Genomic DNA, 21,571 nt, shown 5'->3' on the forward strand with positions numbered 1-21,571 from the left:
GACTCTAGAACCAACCAATACTTCATATGGCATACAAAGGTCAAGAAACTTTTTAAATGACTTCCACCTATAGATTGAAAGATTATTAACCAAATGCCAAGTGTGGACCTTGTATTTGAACAAACCAACTGTAAAATAAATATATTTATGAGAAAACCAGGGAAATTTTACTACATACTGGATACACTTGGTATTAAGAAATTGTTAAAGTATCTTAGGTGATGCTAGTATTGCGGTTATAGTAAAAAAGAAGAGTCCTTATCTTTCAAGAGATGTACAAAAGTATTTACAGATAAAATATGATGTCTAGGATTTGCTTCAAAATAATTGGGGTGGAGGCACAGTGGGTAGAGTTATGGAAGAAATAAGATCGGCTGTATGTTGCTAATTGCTGGAGCTGGATAGCACAGATATATGGAGATCATGATACTATTCTCCTACTTTCACATATGCTTGAAATGTTCCTTTTGAAAAAGAATGAGTGGGGCACTAAGAAGCTGATTCGAAGCTCTGAGCCGGTGGTGGGGCTTGTCTCTGTGAGCTTCACTAGCTAGTGTTCTGGCTGGGCCATTTCCCTAGGGAACCCCTGATGCTGGTATCTTCAGGTTCCCCAAGAAGTCTCTCCAAACTGCCTATTCAAAGGGTATAATCCTGGCTGTCAGTTATCTGGGAAGTGGTAGGGCAAGAAACCTGAAGTTTTCAACATTCAACGTATAAACTTTTTTTTCAAAGATTGGCCCTGAGCTAACATCTGTTGCCAAACTTTTTCTTTTTTCTTCTTCCCCCCAAAGCCCCCCAGTACATAGTTGTATATTCTAGTTGTAGGTCCTTCTGGCTCTGCTATGTGGGATGCTGCCTCAGCATGGCTTGATGAGCGGTGCTAGGTCCGTGCCCAGGATCCAAACCGGTGAAACCCTGGGCCAACCAAGCAGATTGCACCAACTTAACCACTCGGCCACTGGCCAGCCCCTCAGTATATGAACTTTCACCTAAGCTTGCAGCAAGCTATCCTTTCCTTCAGCAGGCTGGTGTCCCCGAAACCAGAGACCCTCCATTTTACCTTGTCCACTTTGCTGCTGGGGTTGGAAAGGGGCACAGTCAGATGGCTGCACTGGGTGGTGGAGGGAGTAGGGGTACAACTTCTTCTTATATTGATTCTCTAACAATTCCTCTTACTTATTTTAAATTTTTATTTTGACATAATTACATGTGCACAGGAAGTCACAAAATAGTACAGCGAGGTCCTGCATACCCTTCACCAAGTTTCCCTCAGTTTATGATTATAGTGTATTAACAAAACCAGGAAATTAACATTGGTGCAATGTGTGTATATAGTTCAGTGACATTGTACCACACACGTGTAGATTCATGTAACTACCACTACAATCAACATACAAAACTATTCCACCGCCACAAACATCTCCAGCAAGCTACCCCTTTATGGTCACATCCACCCCCTCTACCATCCCTAACCCTAGTGACCCCTAATCTGTTTTCCATTTTCTATGATTTCTTCATTTTGAAAATATTATATAAATGGGTCATATAGTTTTTATCTTTTTGAGATTTTTTTTTCACTCAGCATAATGCCTTTGACATACATCCAAGTTGTTGCTTGTATCAGTAGTTCGTTTTTTTTTATTGCTGAGTAACAGTCCATGCTATGGATGTACCACAGTTTGTTTAACCATTCACCTATTGAAGGACATTTTGGCTGTTTCCAATTTTTGCCTATTACAAATAAAGCCACTATGAACATTCATGTTAAGGTTTTGTATGGATATAAGTTCTCATTTCTCTAGGATAAATGCCCAGGAGTGTGATTGTTGAGTCAAATGGTAAGTATATCTTCAATTTTTTTCTTTTTAAAACAGATTTATTAAGATACAATTTATACACCATACACTTCACTCATCTAAAGTGTATAACTACAGTGTACAACTTAATATTTTTTAGTATATTTAGAGGATGTGAATATACCATCACCACAATCTAATTTTAAACATTTTTGTCCCCGCAAAAGAAACCTGTATCCATTAACAGTTAATCCTCACTCCCCCAACTCCACATACCATCCCCCATCCCTAAGTAACCACTAACCACTTTCTGACTCCAGAAGTTTGCCTATTCTGGATATCTCATATATGGTATCATATAATATGTGGTCTATTGCAACTGGCTTCTTTCACTTAGCATATTTTCAAGGATCGTCCCATTTTACCAGTACTTCATCCTTTTTTATCACCAAATAATATACATATACGACATTTCATTTATCCATTCATCAGTTGATGGACATTTGGGTTGTTTCCACTTTTTGGCTATTATGAACAATGCTGCTGTGAACATTTGTGTATGAATATTTGTGTAGATGTGTGTTTTCGTTTCTCTTGGGTATATACTAGGAGTGAAATTGTTGGGTCACATGGTAACTCTATGTCTAACTTTTTGAGGAACTCCCAAACTGTTTTCCAAACAGGATGCACCATTTTAGATTCTCACAAGCAATGTATGAGGGTTCTAATTTCTCCACATTTTCATTAACACTTGTCATTCTTGTCTGTCTTTTTTATTTTAGATATGCTAGTTGGTGTATGCTTAGGGTTTTCTTGTGTTCTTTTGTTTTTGTTTTAAAGCATCTGCCAAACTATTTTCCAGAGTGGCTATGCCATTTGACATTCCCACCAACAACATATGACAGATCCAATTTCTCTGCATCCAAGCATTCAGGCATTTGGTCTTGTCAATGTTTTTTTTTTAGTTATAACGGATATCTCATGGTGGTCTTAGTTGGCATATCACTAATGGCTAGTGATGTTTAACATCTTTACATGTGTTTATTTGCCATTGGTATATCCTCTTCAGTGAAATGTTTCCAGATCTTTTGCATATTTTCTAATTAGATTGTTTGGATTTTTACTATAGAGTTTTAAGAGTTCTTTAGTTTAGATACAAATCTTTTGTTGGATATGTGGTTTACAAATATCTTTTTCTTATCTGTAGCTTGCCTTTTTTATCCTCTTAACAAGATTTTTCACCAAGTAGAAGTGTTTAGTTTAAATGAAGTCCAATTCATTGATTTTTTTTTCTATTATGGATCACGTTTTTGGTGTCATATCCAAGAACTCTTCACAAGCCCTAGGTCCTATGTTTTCTTCTGAAAGTTTTATAGTTTTACATATTACGTTTAAATCTCTCATCCATGTTGAGTTAATATTTGTATATGGTATGAGGTTTAAGTTGGGGTTCTTTTCACTTTTATTTTCTTTTTGCCTATTGATATTTAATTGCTCAAGGATCATTTGTTGAAAGGAATAATTCCTCTGTTTTTGAGACATGTCTACTCTCCAGATAGCAGAAGTGTCTGTTGCCATCAATTCCTGAAATTTTAGGGGATTTCACAGTATAAGTTGTATTTCTTCTTGACTTTCTTTTCCTAATGCCTTAGGAGTCAGCTAAGTTGGACCATTTGCCATCTGCTTTCCAGTGTCCCACATTTTGTTGCTGTTGTACTTTCTCCCATTTTCTTTGTCCTTGAGGGTTTGTGGCTTTTACTATCATTTTAATAGAGCTTTAGAAAAGAGTAAAAGTTAATGTGTGTGTGTGGTGTGTGTGTGTGTGTGTGTGTGTGTGTATGTGTTCAATCCACCACTTTTAACTGGAAGTCTCTTATGCTCTTTTCAAGCCTGGTTCTCTTGCTTTCCTTTTACAGTCTATGAACTCTTATATATCCTTTCAATAAATTCCTTTCCTGTTTGTCAACTGGAGCTAGTTTTTGTTGCTTGCAACCAAGAATCCTGACTGACATAATGAAAATGATTTATTTCAAAGGAGAAAAAAGAGAGGATTCTGAAAATAGATCAAGGGATTCACTGTTAATCTGCAAGTCCTATGGGATTTTAAAAGGGACAAGAAAATAGTTTTAGGTTGTGAAGGGTAAATTATAGAAAGTCTATCCAAAAGATCTTCATATACATTCTCCATCTCAGTAATTAATGAAGATAGATTGTTGGCTTCATGAGTCCCTTAGGGTCTAAAATGCATCTTGGGAGACAGATGGAGAAGGAGAAATATCCTTGTTTCTATTTTACGTTCCATTTGGGATTGAGGTAAAAAATACCAATATGGGAACAAGGAGAATCTGAAGTATAGACCAGATTAAATGAACTAATGTACAAAAACCCAGTATCAATCTTCTGGTGAATATTCCACAAATATTACTCCCTTTCTCTTCTCCCATCCTTTCTGGACAGAGGCCAGTTAGTTTTCTCCCAAATCTGTGTTTTCTTCTTCCTGGACACATTGCTGTATTCTGTGTCCCTCTTGCATCCAGGTGGCCCATGGATCTGAGTTCTGGCCAAAGGAATGTGTGTGGGAGTAAGGAATGCTTCTTCCAGATCTGGCCCCCAAATCATCCCTTGAGATTCTCCAGGCTCTCTCCTCCCTCATCTGCAACCAGATGCAAAGGACTCACTGGAGGACTCCGAGGTCCCAGGGAAAGGTGGGCCTTCTAGATAGGTCTATGACGTCTCTGAGAAGCAGAAAGCCCTTCCCTCCTCTCCACTGGCTCACATTAGACTGTGACACGAGGGAGAAATAAACCTTTATGGTGGTAAGCCACTAAGATTTGGGGGTTGTCTGTTATAGCACTTAGCCTACCCTGACTAATTTGGCTCCATCTTTGGAGAAACTGCCTTTACCTCCTGTGTCTCAGTTTCCTCATCTGAAAATGAACGGTTCAGAATATGTGCTCTCTTGGTTGCCTTTCAGCTATAACATTCCATTTACAAATTGTATAGTTATTATTTCCATGTGGTTTAAAAGTCTGCAAGGACTAATTACAGAATTTCTCGACTATAATCAGGAGTAAGTTCTCCATTTATCGATGGGTTGTGTTCCAAAAGTCCAGGTACAAATCCTTTGTTGGAACATTGTTTCTGTGAGAAAATAAATTCAATATTTTAAGATATACACAGATTCCTGTTTAACCCTCATTTCTGCTAACCCTGAGCCCCAACTGGAGGCAGTGAGTGAGGTAGGAGAGCAGGGACTGAGCAGAGGCTCCGGGACGTGATTAGAAAGGGACAGGATGGGAGGGTAGGCGGGGCTAGACTATGGGTCAGGATATCAGTAGCACAAGGTTCCTCGGGAGGCCATACAAGCCATTATATGTGTGAATCATTCCTAACTTGAATATTTCCAATTTTATATATACCTCTTCATTATAACTGTGCTTGGGTACATGTTCTGGGTAGGGCAGAGATGAATTTACCGTGGAGCTAAGGAAGCTAAAGCTTCACGGTCCCCAATTGCACAAAGGACTCTTCCAAGCCCCCAGAAATGTGTTCACAAGGTCATTTGTTTTTGTAAAGTTGGAAAAAGTAAGATATTTTAACCTCAGTAGGTTAAGACTGCTGTCTACTTCCCCTTTGACTTCCCCTCCTTCACATTTCCCCATGTGTCGGATAGCACTGCAATGGCCACAGGCATTTTTGGAATCCCGCTAAGGGGAAGTTTAGCTGGGGATACACTCCGTTTGGGATCTATTCACATGGTTTACAGCTACTTCCATGCACAGCTGAGCTATTACCCACTGCCCAGGTGAAGGAATAACCCCAAAAGCCTCTTACCTGCCACTGTGCTGACTACCTGATGTTATGACCTATGGGGGCAAGGCCAGAGTTCAAATCAAGATCTAAATGTGTCCTACAGCACTTGGCACTGGAAGTATGTGTCAGTAGAGGAGAATCAAGTTTTGAAAATATGTGAAGCCAGAAGCTAGTCTGAAGAAAATTCTTCCAGTTGTCAGATGTGCAAAAGTATAAGCAGAGGATTCTGGCCTTACTGACATCCAGTCAAAACAAGCTTTGTCCTGTCGGCAATATACTCAGAACAGCATATGTGATTTAAAATGTACCATGCATTCTTTTCTTTTTTAATGGACACTGTTCAAAATACAATTTATCAAAATTCCTATCTTTACATTTTTTGATGACTTGACACAAACTACTGATATCAACGTAGACAATAAAAAAACTCATAATACACCATTTATAAAGAGGTTTTCAAAGACAAATTGGCTAGTAAATGTAGTCAATTTGAAGAGTATATGAAGATTTGAAGTGCTCTGGAATCTTATAGCTCACAGATGAAAGAAACTTAATCAAGGTTTTTCCCCAATTTGATAACAAACCTAAACATTTAATGACATTGCCAATAACAAATTGTGAACCTGAAAGAAACTGTTCTAAAGGATCAAATGATAAAACAAATTTGATCTGCCATGCTAAGAAAGGACTGAATTATCTTTCTAGTTCTCTGTACAAAATGGTATTATGAAATCATTGCGGTATGTAGAAGCAATCAAAGAGTATGCAACCAAAAATGTAATAAAAAAATAATATTCAAGTGTGACTGGCATTTATTTTATCAAACTATCATGGGAATTCTTTGTGATGTTTGTAGTATTTGTTAGCGTTGAAAAATTTGAATTTGTTGTGATTTATTTTCTCATTATAAGTAAAATTAACGTTTACATCTATCTTGATATTTGTAATTTTTTTTCTTTAAAGCCCTGCAATTGTATAAGCATGAAACTCCACAAAACCTGGCCAACTGCAGCGCAGACCATGCCCTGAGGAGCTGCTACAACTATTTGAAGCATTGGGGCTGGTTACTCAGGCCCCAGGCCCAAGAGCTGAGTATTGTCAAGACATGTGGGCCCATCAGGCTCTGAAAAATGGACCCAGGTTTGAAAAGTTACCAGAGTGGATTACACTAAAATGCCTCTTTATGGGCTCACCTCCAAGGCATTTTTAGGTCCTCAGTAACATTACCAGGCCTACCCCTATCTTTGCTTCTTGAGGATCCCAGGATCAGGAGGAGCCTGCCATACACCATCTAGGCCTGGTGCCTATTTTTATCTGGTGAACGGTATTTTGAGAACTTAAAAACATGCCCGTGTCCTTAATGAAATTAAACACTTTACTGGCAAAGAAATATACTGTGTTTAACAAGCAAACAGAAAAGTATTTACAAAATCAAGGTGATGCCAGCTCCTTGAAAATTAAGGGTTCTCAAGTGTTTATGCTAGGATCATCTAGCAACAAAAAGCAATAAGCTTGGGTCACCAAAATCTTATTTTGGTAGAGAGAAATGGGGAGAGAAATGATACTAGTGCTGCTGTTTCCACCTCCCACCCTTTTCTAGCAGTTGTGCAGAGTACTGTGGTTCACCCAATTCCACTGTGACTTTTGGTCATTAACTTATGTCTCCAAATAGATCAGGCAGACTTGAAAGCATGAAGTAAAAACTAGGTGGAAAAGAGACAGAGCCCATTTTAACCTCTGATGGCACTGTCTGAAGGGGCCATGCTTCTGTCCCTTAGAAGAAGTTCAGCAAATTGCTGGCCTCAATGTAGCAGGAGGCCCCTTTAAAATGGCTGGCCAGGTGGAGAGCAGTCAGTACAACTCTGCTGACCCCTGGCTGAACCTGTAGGATATTCTGGGCCATACTGGCTTCTGATTTGAACCTGCTACCTAGGCTGACCCCTCAGTTTCTCTCCTTACCAGCTCTGTTTTTTTCCTATCTCTGGCTCAGCCCACATTTTACCTCTCACCATTCCACCATGCCTGTTTCAGTTCAGATCCTTTCTTCCTTACATTTTAGCTCTCCCAAAACAGACCTGGCTTTTAGTCACCTACTTGCATCCTCTACTGAGTTTGTTTTTGTTTCCTTAAATCTTATTTAATTGTGGAAGAACACTTAATATGAGATCTACCCTTTTAATAGATTTTTTTTGAGGACAATTAGCCCTGAGCTAACTAACATCTGCTGCTAATCTTTCTCTCTCTCTTTTTTTTTTTTGCTGAGGAAGACTGGCCCTGAGCTAACATCCGTGCCCATCTTCCTCTACTGTATATGTGTGATGCCTACCACAGCATGGCTTGACGAGCAGTGCCATGTCCACACCCGGGATCCGAACCAGCGAACCCAGGACCGCCGAAGCTGAACGTGCGCACTTAACCGCTGCACCACCGGGCTGGCCCCTAATGGATTTTTAAGTGTACAAAATGTTATTGTTATGTACAGGCACAATGTCGTACATTAGATCTCCAGAACTTACTCATCTTGCATAACTGAAACTTTATACCTGTTGATTAGCAATTTCCCCTTTCCCTCTCCCTCCAGCCCCTAGCAACTACCATTCTATTCTTTGTTTCCATGAGTTTGACTATTTTAGATACCTTATATAAGAGAAATCATGCAGTATTTGTCCTTTCATGATCAGCTTATTTCACTTAGATTGTCCACAAGTTTCATCCATGTTGTCACATACGGCAGGATTTCCTTCTTTTTTAAGATGAATAATATTCCATTGTATGTATATACCACATTTCTTTTAACTATTCATCTGTTGATGAACATTTAAGCTGTTTCCACATCTTGGCTATTGCGAATAGTGTCGCAATGAACATGGGAATGCTAATATCTCTTCAAGATTCTGATTTCAATTCTTTTGGATAAATACCCAGAAATGGGATTGCTGGATCATATGGTAGTTCTTCTTTTAATTTTCTGAAGAACCTCCATACTGTTTTCCATAAAGCCTGCACCATTCAACATCCCCATCAACAGTGTCGAAGGGTTCTCTACTTTCTCCAACACTTGTTGTCTTTTTGTTTTTTTATAATAGCCATCCTAACAGGCCTGAGGTGATATCTCATTGGGATTTTGATTTGCATTTCCTTGATGATTAGTGATGTTCAGCTTTTCATATACCTGTAGGACATTTGTATGTTTCCTTTGGAGAAATGTCTATTAAAGTCCTTTGCTCATTTTTTAATCATGTTATTAGTTCTTAGCTATTGAGTTGTAGGAGTTCTTTATATATTTTGGCAATTAATTCCTTATTAGATATATGGTTTACAAATATTTTCTCCCATTCTATAGGTTGCCTTTTTATTCTATCAGTGGTTTCCACTGCTGTGCAGACTCTTTTGTAGTTTGATATAGTCCCATTTGCCTATTTTTGCTTCTGCTGTCTGTGCTTTTGGTGTCATATCCATGAAATCGTTGCCAAGATCAATGTCAGGAAGCCTTCCTTTCCCCTGTTTCTTTCTAGGAGTTATACAGTTTCAGGTCTTACATTTAAGTCCTTAACCTATTTTGAGTTGATTTTTGTGTAAGATAAGGGTCCACTTTCATTCTTTTGCATATGAATAATCATTTTCCTAACACCATTTGTTGATACTGAGTTTTCATTCAACAAATATTTATTGAGCATCTTTGGGCCAGGCATTATGGTAGGCATAGGGGATTCAAAGCTAAGAATAACACACATAATAGTTGCAAGCTCACCATCTGGAGCCAAACTGCCTGGGTTGAAATCCTGGTACCATCATTTCTAACTGAGTGCCCATGGGCAGGTTACCAATTTCGTCGTCCCTCAATATCCTTACATATATAAAAGAAATCATAATTATGGCCCTTTCCCCACAGGGTTAAGGTGAGGATTAAGTGAGTTAATATATGTAAAACCCTTAGTTTTCGCCTCTCAAGGAGCTCACAGATTACAGTTGCCCCTATGCACCTGTCCCACTTGGCAGGCAGAGACATCTGGGTCTTGCGGCACTTCAAGTGACCTGTAGCTCCTGCTACCCATTCCTGGAACCACGCGGTGAAGGGGTACCAGTTCCTTTATCACAGATTCGCTGTGTGACCCTGGACAAGTAATTTCTACTCTCTGGGTCTCAATGCATTTGTAAAGGAAGAAGTTGGGCCAAAATTGACTTCCAACATCGCAAGGAACTCCTTGTTCTGACTAGCCCATGGTTGAAATTATGTCAGCTTGGACAAGTGACTTAACCTCTCTGCGCTTGATAATATTACTAACCACCTCCTAGGTTGTGGTTCCACAAGGTGACGCAGGCCCGACGTCAGCGCTCGCTCAGAAGATGCCAGCCTTCATCCCCACTCTCCTCTGCATTCAGCGCACGCGCGCAAGCGCCGCGGCCGCGTTCCTCCGGCCGCAAGTACCCGACTTCCGGTTCCGCGGGGACCGGGAGGCCAGACCGAGGCTAATGGCGGCGTCCGGGAAGCAGGCTACCGGGACCGTTGAGGAGGCCTCGGCGGAAGACGAACGGCGAATCCTGGAGCCCGGGGCCGCCCCTTTCGGAAATTTCCCTCATTATTCTCGCTTCCACCCTCCCGAGCAACGGCTCCGCCTCCTGCCCCCGGAGCTCCTTCGCCGGCTCTTCCCGCAGAGTCCGGAGATGAGACCGATCCTGGGGCTCGACGTGGGGTGTAACTCCGGGGTGAGTGCCGGGGGGAGGGATCGGAGGTGCGGGAGCCGAGCGGTGGCCTTCCTCCGCGGTCGCTGGGGGTCTGGTTTGGATGTGACATCACACCCGTCACAGCTTTCCCCAAATGAGTTGAAAGGCGCAGCGTTGGCCGACCCGGTGCTGCTGCTCCCTGACCTCCAGGGCCCCACCGCCAACTCTCTCGGGAACCTTGGAGAGGAGTCATTTTCAACTACGTGCCGAGTTCCCGCGTCCCCTCTGTGCGTTCGCCCTCTGCCAACTCCCCTGGTGCGGGGGCTGGGGGAGGGCACCGTATTTGGGCTTCCTGCGTTTGCCTCCTGTCCAGCGTGGCTGGCGACCTGGCTGGGGAAGGGGGGGCTTCCGGAGACCCACGTTTGGGAGCGTGGGCTTGGGACGGGTTTACTGGGAAAAATGAGCCAGGGCTGACTGAATCATGTCCGGGATTAAGATTCGTGAGCCGTACAGTGCACGACGCATGCTGGAGCCAAGTGGATATTTATTTAAAAAGCAGTGAGTTGACTGAGTACAGTGGAGAGGATCGAGAAGAAAAATACAGCATCCTGCCAGAGGAAAGCATTGCCACATCTTACCGCAAAGTATTCTTAGGCGTATAATGAACGATTGTAGTTAAACCACATGCAAAATAGCGGAATGTCTCTCTGACACCTATTTGTAGCCACTAGATATCCTAGAGAAGAAGGCATTCTGAACCTATGGTTGCAAATGCATCGAAAGTTAGTGCCCTCCCTCCATTCCAGACCCGGAGCAGGAGTGGGTAAGGAGAATTTTATTGGGTTGCTGGCCTTAGGCAGAAGAGACTTTGGTGGAGGCTTGAAGGCTATAGGGACACAGCTGATAAAGGGGAGGGGGACATTTGGATACAGACTCAAAGCTGGAATGAGCAGATGTGTGGGTGTCTGGGTATCCCCTGCAAACATTTCTCTATGGGGATGATATGGGAAATCAGAGAGGAAAAGCAATGGAAAAGAAAGATTGGATTTAAGGCTTGGGATTTCATGAAAGGCATTAGGAAACCACGGGCGATTTCAAAGTTGAGAGTAGTATATTTATATATGCACATTAAGAGGCAAGGACACAGTTGCCTCTATAACTAGGTCAGCTGTTCCTAAACCTAGCTGTTCATTTAGGGAGCTTTTTATTTTGCACTTAAAAAATGCTTACACTTAATAAAATTAAAAAATTCAAAATACAAAGGGGCATATAGTAAAAAGTAAGTCTCTAGTCCTGACCCTAAATCCTCCTTTTTTCCCTACACAATGGCAACTGCTGTTTGTAATTGCTTAGGTATGTATCCTATGTGTACACAAGCGTTTATGTATGTATAAAGATCTCACATCTTTTAGTTTACAAATAGTAGCACACTGGTTTGCACTTGCTTTTCATTTAATAAGTTGGAGAATAGCCATGTCACTGCATTCTTTTGTAGCAGCTTCATAATATTTTATTGTATAGATGTGCCACAATTTATGGGGTGCTTTGTGTAAATTTTAAAAACTCCTAGGCCCCACTCTAGACCTACCGAATGAGGATCTTGGGGGTACTGAGCCCTTGAGTCTATTTTCTTGGGTTTTTTTGTTTTTGGTGAAGAGGATTGGCCCTGAGCTAACATCTGTGTCAGTCTATTTTGTATGTGGGACACCGCCACAGCATGGCTTGATGAACAGTGTGTAGGTCCACTCCCAGGATCCAAACCCGTGAACCCCAAGCCACCAAAGTAGGGCACTCTGACTTAACCACTATGCCACTGGGCTGGCCCCTGTATTTTCTTTTTTTAAGCTTCCAAGGGACCCTAGGATTGGGGAGTTGAGAATGGAGCAGATGAAGAGATGTGGTGGAGGAGGGACTGATGTGACAAAATGACTGGTCAGATGTGGGGGACACCCAAGATCAGATAGGAAGAGGGAGACAGCAAAGAGAGTGATGAGGAGAAAACTAAGCAGCATAGTATAGGACCTTACTACTCAAAGTGTGATCCTTGAACTACAGCATTGGCATGATTTGGAAGCTTATTAGAAATACAGAATCTCTGCCCTCACCCCAGATCCACCAAATCAGCGTCTTTATTTTAATAAGATCCCTAAGTGATTTATATGTCTGTTAAAGTGTGAGAAGACTAGTATAGAAGAAACTACCTAATTTGGCCTAGATCTTGCCGTGTACTAACCATGTGACATTGGAGAAGTCACTAGCTCTGAACCATAAGTTTTAAAATACAGGTTTTGGGGCTGGCCCGGTGGCTGAGTGGTTAAGTTCAAGCGCTGCACTGTGTTGGCCCAGGGTTTCGCTGGTTCAGATCCTGGGCACTGACACGGCACCACTCATCAGGCCACCTTGAGGCGGCGTCCCACATGCCACAAGTAGAAGGACCCACAACTAAAATATACAACTGTGTACTGGAGGGATTTGGGGAGAAAAAGCAGAAAGAAAAAAAAATAGATTGGCAACAGTTGTTAGCTCAGGTGCCAATCTTTAAAAATAAATAAATAAATAAAATACAGGTTTTTTGGAGGGAACTATGCCACACCTAGAGAAAATTGTATAAAACATAAATTTATACTTTGTAAATTGTTATAAAGCAGACACCATTATGACCACTGTCCAGATCAAGAATAAAACATTGTCAGCACCCCAGAAGTCCCCCATATGCCTTTTCCTATTCATAAACCCTCTCCACCCAGAGGTAACAACTAGCCTGACTTGTATTATTTTTGTGTCCTTGCTTTTCTTTATAGCTTACTATTTTTATATCCCTAAACAATGTGGTTTGCTTTTATCCATTTTGAACTTCATATAAATGGAAGCTTGCTATGTATTTTCTTTAGTGTCTTGCTTTTTTACTCAGCATTATATATTTGTGAGAATCATCCATGTTGCAACACTGAGCTGAATTACTTCATTTTCAACTACTATTTAGTATTCCATCTTAATATACCACATTTATTTATCCACACTACTATTATTGGACATCTGGGTTGTTTCCAGCCACACTTTCTTCACCTGCACAAAGGGCATAAATATATTCCTTACAGGATTGTTGCACAGAGCAAATGAGGTAGTAAATAGGAAAATGCCTGGAAAAAGTGGATTAGAACAACACAAATTTGAGTTAGTTACAATGGTTATAGAAGTCAAAGTTAAAGAAGGGAGATGAATCAAAAAGCTGCTAAGATGGTGGAAATCAGAAATCATTGGATTTGGCTAGAAGGAGGTCAGCAGTGACTGGGGAGTGGTGGATGCAGAAGCAGAATAAGTCTCAGAAGGGGGTGGTGAAGCATAAGACAGGTAGTAAAACTGAAGCTGTAGAGTGAAGGCTGAAGGAGGACTTTTTGGAATCCAGACTTTCCCAACCACAGGCCTGAGAAGCAGGTTTTTATAAGATGGTGCTTACTCTATTCCACCTTGCTGGTAAGGAACACTGGTTATGCCCGTTGAACCCTTTACTTGTCCCTGGGGTCTGAGATGCCCCCAAAAAGAAAAAGTAGTGGGTCTACCAGCATATTACTTAAGCTGGAAAATACTGCTGTAGGCTCCTGTGCTTCACACATTGGACTGTAGCTTTCAGCTATACAACCCAACCCACCATCAGTGTCAGGGGCGTAGAGAGAGAATGCATCTCAACCTGAGACCCCAGGAGGGCCCTGAGAGCCTGCTCTGGGGAAAATTTTTTGGGTAACCTCCTTAAGCTATAGTTTAAGAGCCTCACATCCTATAAAGCCAAGAGTAAGTGGTAGTCTCAGTGGGAGGATAAAAGATAGAGGTTTCTCTTCCATTCACTGGTTGAGAGCTGCAATGACAAAGCTCTTTTGGATTCCTCTAGGATCTGAGTGTGGCTCTATACAAACATTTCCTTTCCCTACGTGATGGGGAGACCTGCTCAGATGCCTCAAGAGAACTCCATTTCCTCTGCTGTGACATAGATCCAGTCCTGGTGGAGAGAGCTGAAAAACAATGCCCTTTTCCTGATGCCTTGACCTTTATCACCCTGGACTTCATGAACCAAAGGACTCGGAAAGTTCTCTTGAGTTCTTTCTTAAGCCAGTTTGGACGTTCAATCTTTGACATTGGCTTCTGCATGTCGATAACCATGTGGATTCATCTGAACCATGGAGACCATGGCCTCTGGGAGTTCCTGGCCCACCTTTCCTCCCTTTGCCGCTACCTCCTTGTGGAGCCACAGCCCTGGAAGTGTTACCGGGCAGCTGCAAGGCGTCTCCGGAAGCTAGGCTTCCATGATTTTGACCACTTCCGCTCCCTTGCCATCCGAGGTGATATGGCCAATCAGATTGTGCAGATCTTGACCCAGGACCATGGCATGGAATTAGTATGCTGCTTTGGCAACACCAGCTGGGACCGAAGTCTTCTGCTCTTCAGGGCAAAACAAACCACAGAGACTCATCCAATGCCTGAATCACTGCTGGAAGAAGGGAAAGAAAGGAACAGATTAAGATTCTGGAGACAGTGAGATGGGACGGTGGGAAGATGAGGAAAGAGATATTGAAGGGTTTTATACTAAGAATTAAATTCATTTTCCTTAACTCCTGCTAGTTAGGCAGCCTCAAAACCTGGCAGAGGCTTTTGACAAAATGTCCAAGACATGCAGATGAAAGAATCAGTATCTGTTCCCCATTGTTTGGGATGATCCCTGCGGAGAATGCATCTGTGGAGCAGTGAGCCGATCTGTCTGGATTGAGAATGCCTAGAAAAAGTGATCCTGGTTCTGTGATATGGAAGGAGCTGCTTTTGGTGGTTATTTAGAAAGACTTAGACCAGGCTAGCCTTAGATTGTATCAGTTCTCTGGGCTCCTTGAATCTGATCTGGCTTCTTCTGGACTTACTTGTCCTGCCTTCGGGCAAAACCTCACAATACAATCTGGAATAAAGGGTCATTGGCCTGGCTCAAGGAGAGGGTTAGTAGGAAAACATCTTATTTTTCCTGAGCAGGTTAAGTCTCCAATATGCCCAGGCTCGGCACAACAGATACAGATACTAACCAAGATGCATTGACTGGCATTGAAAAGATGTTTACCAGATTTAAATTATGAACCCAAAATCCAGCTGGTAAAAATGAAATGAATGAAGTGGGATTGTATACTATATATATAATTATGTATTATATATAATAAAAGTGACTTGAATATGGTTGAGAATGTCCTATGAATCTGGGGTAGATAAGAAACTTCTGCTTTTAACCACTTTATCCAGGGAGTTTCAGCTCAAGAAAAAGAATGTCACTCAAGCTCAGAACAGAAAACATGCCAGCAAGTCAGTTAATTCTGGACTTTTTTGTCAGTGTCCTCTGCCAAAGCACACCAATATGGGGGAGAGGGGGACACCAATATGGCTGACGGGTGGGGAATATGTGCAGGGAAGCATGCATAAAATGCAGTCTACAATTGGCTGACTACAGCATAAATACTGTGGGATAGGTGTTACTCATGTCTGTCAGGTTTTGATTTTTAAAACACCTGTGAGTTGAACCTAAGGGAAAGTGGAAGATGGAGAAAGATTTGTTTGGTGGAAATAAGATAGAAAAACCAGACATACCTAGCAAAGAAGGGAGATTGCGTTGATGAGCTTCAGAATCCCTAAGATCTTTTTATTTTCTGAATTGAAGTTAGAGAAGGAGGAGCAGGGAACAAGAGAGTCTGAACCACCAATTAGAGGTTGGACTTCTTGATAGAGAAGTTAGTAAAAATTCCTATAAGGCATTTGAACTTTATGCACGAGAGAGCAGAAGCCAGTGCAGTCTCTGAACAATAGGAGGATGGAACCAAAACCTTCATTTAGGAAAACTGATTTTTCTATATTGTGCAGGATAATTGTGTAACAGTTGGTGCCATTTCCAATCTCAATTAGACTCCAATACTACTTTTCAATCTTTTTATATTGCTGCTTCTGATCACTTTTATCATAGTGACTCTTCCAGACTTACCCTTCTGCAGGCTCTTGACTGTCCCTGCTCCATTAATCTAAGGAGATGACCTAACCACCAACTAGTGCCATTCTGGTTTGCTGTGTCAGGAAGTCTTTTTTTGCACTCAGTCTTGAACCCCTTCATTTTCTCACCTTTTCACTTCTAAACTAAGCCACTGAGCCTTTCCCCAAATAACCTCTGCCTAATTTCCTGATCCCAACCTCTCCAAAATTGTGCTTTATTGAGGATCGCCTTGGTGTCTCCTTGGCCTTATTGACTCCTTCCTGTCCAGCTATCAACATGCTCAATTCTCCCTTCTTCAAAACCATCAACTTTTCCTATATCTTATCTCCCCCTCAATCTTATGCAATCTTTCTTTCCATCTCTTCACCACCAAATGTGAGCAAAGCTCTTAGAAGAGTAGACCCGACAGCTTCTGCTCACTCACCTCCCATTCATCATTGGCCACCTGAGTGCCAAATTCTTGGGCCTCTTCAGTCTTCCTCCTGGGCCATGGCACCATTCAACACTGTTGACTCCTTCCTGAACCATTTTCCATGTATTGTCTTCCTATCTTTTAGTTTCTCTCTACTCCTTAAGCAATTGGTTCAAATTTTAATTTGGATAAGAATTACCTGGGAGTCCTGAATTCATCTCCAGAAACAGTGGTTCAGTCAGGAATGGGGCTTAGGAATGTTTTTGGTTTGGTTTGGTTTGATTTGTTTTTTTCCATTTTTTTTTACTGTGGTAAAATACATGTAACATAAAGTTTATCATTTTACCTTTTTTTTTTATGGTGAGGAAGATTGGCCCTGAGCTAACATCTGTTGCCAATCTTCCTCTTTTTCTTTTGCTTGAGGAGGACTGTCACTGAACCAACATCTGTACCAGTCTTCCGGCATTCTGCATATGGGATCCCGCCACAGTGTGGCTTGATAAGTGGTGTATAGGTCCATGCCCAGGATGCGAACCTACGAACCCTGGGCCACCAAAGCGGAGTGTGCAAACCCAACCACTGTGCCACCAGGCCGGCCCCTCATTTTAACTATGTTTAAGTGTACAATTATGCAGCATTAAATACATTCACAATGAGGAATCTGTTTTTAACAGGCACCCTAGATGATTCTGATGCAAGCAGAAATAGACCACAGTTCCACCATTTGATTGCTTAGAGTTCCTTAGGGTCCATCCAGTCCTCTTCATATTTTTCCTGGGGTGAGTTCCTCTACTCCCATGCCTTTACTATGTATATGCTAATAATCCCAGAATATATTGGTAGCCCCGCCTTCACAGTTACAGATTAATGTTTTTTCCGATTTGTAGTCATATCCCCCTAGATGGTTCTTAGGCACCTCAAATTCAACATATCCCAAAAGCAAACTCATTACCCTCATTCCAAACCTAATCCTATCTCAGCTGTTGGCATCCACCCATTGCTCAAGCTACTAACTTCAGCTGACTGTCCTCACTTATACTCCCCACATCAAAATAGTCAGAAAGTCCAGTAAATTCTACCCATAACATGGAAGTCCTGTTTATCCCACCCGTCTGGCTGGCGCCTCTCAGCGGTTTCTGTGTTAAGGCATCTATCCTCCAGTCCATTCTCTGTTCTGCTGCCAGTGTTGTTTCTCAGCTAGCTAGCTATGCTGGTATCATGCTTAACAACCTTCACTGGTTTCCTAGTAGCAAGAGTTTTGTCCTTTATCCACTGCCTCACCCAATGTTGTTCAATAAGTTAGCCACTTGCTATTTAAATTTAAATTAAGTAAAATGAAATAAAATTTAAATTCAGCTCCTCAGTCATACTAGCCACATTTCAAGTGTTCAGTAGCGGTATGTGACTAGTGGCGACTTTACTGGACAGCACAGATATAGAACATTTCCATTGTTGCAGAAAGTTGTGTTGGACAGTACTGGTCTTCATGCCTTTCCTCTACCCACCAGCCACGCTGAACTTCTCACCTACCACCCTCTCAGACTTGCCATGTCCTTTCATACCTCTGAGACTAGCACAAACTCCTTCTGCTTCCCTTCTCTCTCCCTCAACTTTCCCCTTGCACCTAGTTGAACTGTTTGTCCTAAAAGGCAGCCCAGATGCTATATTTTCTCAGAAATCTTCCCCAACTCCTGTAGCACTTTGCATTTGTTACTACATTCTAGTGGGGACTTTTCATAGAAACTTCTATTACAGTATTTACCTCATCATATTATAGATGTTTATATGCCTCTTTCCCACCACCGCAAGACTGATCTCCTCAAGCCCAACTTATCTTTGTCCATTTCAAGGCCTTGATTATTGATGGCTTGGGAGAGGACAGCAGATCAAGACTAGATATAAAAATGTGGAAGTCATTCATATAGGTGATTCATATTTAATAAGTAGTAAATTCCAAAAATAAGTAAATATGATAAGAGGGGTCTTAGGTCTTAGGTCTGAGAGCTGCTAATACTTATTGAGAGAGAGGAAAAAAGAGAAACCAAAAGAGGTCTGGTTAGAAACAGGAGAAAAGAAAACAAAAAAAAGATAATAATAAAGCACCATGTGCCAGACAACAGAACTTTAGCCTCTCTGAGCCTCAGTTTACTGATGTGCCCAACTGAAATAACAAGACCTTCCTTTTCCTATGCCCAAATGAACTAAAAGATGTGACGGTATTTTGCAGAATATAGAGTGTTAAACAAAAACAAGATGCTATTACACTCAGTAAGCATGCCATAGACCACAACTGTGCTTGTTAGATCAAAGGCTTACGCAAAAAGCATCTCATTTCTGTAGAAAACTGGCATCTTACTATCTTTAATAATTTGCTTTTTAGGATAAGGAAGTAAGGGGTTCAGCTGAGCACTACAGAGCATTTTAAAGGAAGCAATGCTGGGAGGGAGTGATCATTGCTGGTGGAAATGGTCTCAGGGATCACAGTGGTTACAGATGTGAATTTGCCTACTTCTGTTGATCCTAAGAACACTCTGAAACCTTTTGTGACCCTGCTTGTGCTCTCTCCCTTCACTAAGCTGATGCAAAGGAATGTGTATGGGACTGTGACAGGCTGAATAACTGTCCCCCAAGATGTCCACATCTTAACCCCTAGAACTTGTGAATGCTGCCTTAGATGGCAAAAGGCACTTTCTAGATGTGTGCAAATGTGTAGTCGTGTAGATTAAGGATCTTGATTAAGGACTTCGAGATTGGGAGATTAATCTGGATTATCAGGATGGGCCCTGAATGTAATCACAAGTCTCCTTACAAGAGGGAGGCAAAGGGAGATGTGACCACAGTGGGAGGTGTAATGACAGAAGCAAACAGAGTGATGTAAGGAAGGTCTGTGAGCCAAGAAATGCAATTAGAAAAAGCAAGGAAATGGACTCTCCCATGAAGCCTCGAGAAGGAATGCAGCTCGCCAACACCTTGATTTTAGACTTCTGACCTCCGGACTGTAAGAAAATAAATTTGTGTTGTTTTAAACCACTAAGTTTGTGATGATTTGTTACAGCAGGAACAAGAAACTAACACAGAGGCTCTGACTACAATGAGACTAGGCTACAAGCCAAGTGGCACCTGTCCCAGATAACTTCTTGATGGCAGAAAATGGTCCTGATGACTAAAGGAATAGGCTGGGGCTCCATCTACATGGTTAACTGAGGAATTTTCAGTCATTAAAAGCTTTGGGGGATGCTTCAGCATCTGAGCCTCACCTCTTCCCAACGAACATTTCTGTTGGTTGAGCAGTTACCTGACCTGTTGGGAGGAACCACTGTATTTCAAGTCTGTAGCAGTCTCAAATAAGATGTGTAAATAGTGCTCATAAAGATGACAGCTGGTACCGAGAAGGCAATGATTACACAATGGCCTATGAGAACCCTTGGAGACCGTGAGAATATCTTTGGCCAGAATGAAGATGTCCTTCTGAGCAGTAGTGAGAAGTAACAGTAATCTTCGCCATTTAAGTAGAGTCTGGATGGAATATTTAAAGTAAAAAGAACCATAAGCATACTGGAGAAAAAAGGTAATTTTAAAAAGTGGAGTACTTTCTAAACATAAAAAACCCAAAAGCCGTACAGGAAAAGTTCAATAAATTTGACTACCTAAAGCAAAAAAAGGAAAAATCCAGTAAAGTCACATGACAAACTACCAACTAGGAAAACAATTTGCAATACCTGTGACAAACAAAGGGGGAATTTAATTATACATAATACAAACGACTCTTATACATCTAGTAGAAAAAGATGGTCACAGAAAATGATAATGACAGATAAACACCTGGAAACTTGTTCAGTCTTCCTCATTAATTACATGCAAATAAAAACAATGAAAGAACATTTCATCACTTAGAACAGTATTCACAAAATTTTTACACAGTGATGGTGAGAATGTGGGGGAAAAAGGTATTCTTATACCCTGTTAGAGGGAATAGAAATTAGCATGACCATTTCGGGAGGTAATTTGTCAATATTTGTCAAGACATATACTGCACATACCCAGGAATTCCACTGCTAGGAGTTTATCTTGTGGATATACTCACACAAGCATGCAAGGATGTGTGTACAATGTTATCCATTACAGTTGGTTGATGAAAGTGAAAAGCTGGAGGCAGCCTAAATACTCATCAGTAGGAAACAAATAATATGGTACAGCCATAAATGGATTACAATGCAATTGTTAAAAAGAACAAGGTGGATCTATATATACTAACACAGAAAGGTCTCCAAGATATTTTAAGTGCAAGAAGTAAGGTGCTGAACAGTATGAATGGTAAGATCCCACTTTGGTACCTTTTGAAAAGAATATACATATGGAAGGTAATAAAACATGTAAAAGTGAAAAATCAAAAAACACTATAAGCATATTTATTCATATCGAAGAATCAGCCAAAAAGGTAAAATGGTTCATTGTTGGGGTGGGAAATGCAGCAAATAATTGCTTCTATATTATTTGATTTTCTAACCATATACACATAATGCTTTTAAAAAATAGTTTTAAATTAAAAAAGTTTAATAAAATTAAGTAATGTCTTTCTAAAAATAACTATCTAAAAGAACTCTCATCCCCATTGCCCTGCCCACCCGTCTAACTTTTCCCTCACAGCATAGCCAAAATTCTTGAAAGAGTTTTAAACACTTCTTGTCTCCATTCCTTAGGTTATACATCTTTTTTAACCCTTCAAAATCTGGTTTTGCCGAAGTCACCAATGATGTGGGGCTAAAATCAGCGGGTATGTCTCAGTCCTGATCCAACTTGACATCAGCAGTATGGGGAACTATTTGGTCTCTTTTTTTTTTCTGAGGAAGATTTGCCCTGAGCTAACATCCATGCCAG

General features: G+C 41.2%; 1 protein-coding gene across 1 annotated transcript; it reads left to right on the forward strand.

The window, feature by feature from the left end:
- Positions 1-9,951: 9,951 nt before the first annotated feature.
- Positions 9,952-19,723, forward strand: BCDIN3D (BCDIN3 domain containing RNA methyltransferase). The gene is made up of 2 exons (XM_046639313.1): positions 9,952-10,316; positions 14,161-19,723. Exons 1-2 carry the CDS (start codon positions 9,957-9,959, stop codon positions 14,803-14,805), a joined length of 1,005 nt encoding a protein of 334 aa, XP_046495269.1. The 5' UTR covers positions 9,952-9,956; the 3' UTR covers positions 14,806-19,723.
- Positions 19,724-21,571: the final 1,848 nt, after the last annotated feature.

The sequence above is a fragment of the Equus quagga genome, chromosome 1 (genome assembly GCF_021613505.1).
Source record: "Equus quagga isolate Etosha38 chromosome 1, UCLA_HA_Equagga_1.0, whole genome shotgun sequence".
NCBI classification, from domain to species: domain Eukaryota; kingdom Metazoa; phylum Chordata; class Mammalia; order Perissodactyla; family Equidae; genus Equus; species Equus quagga.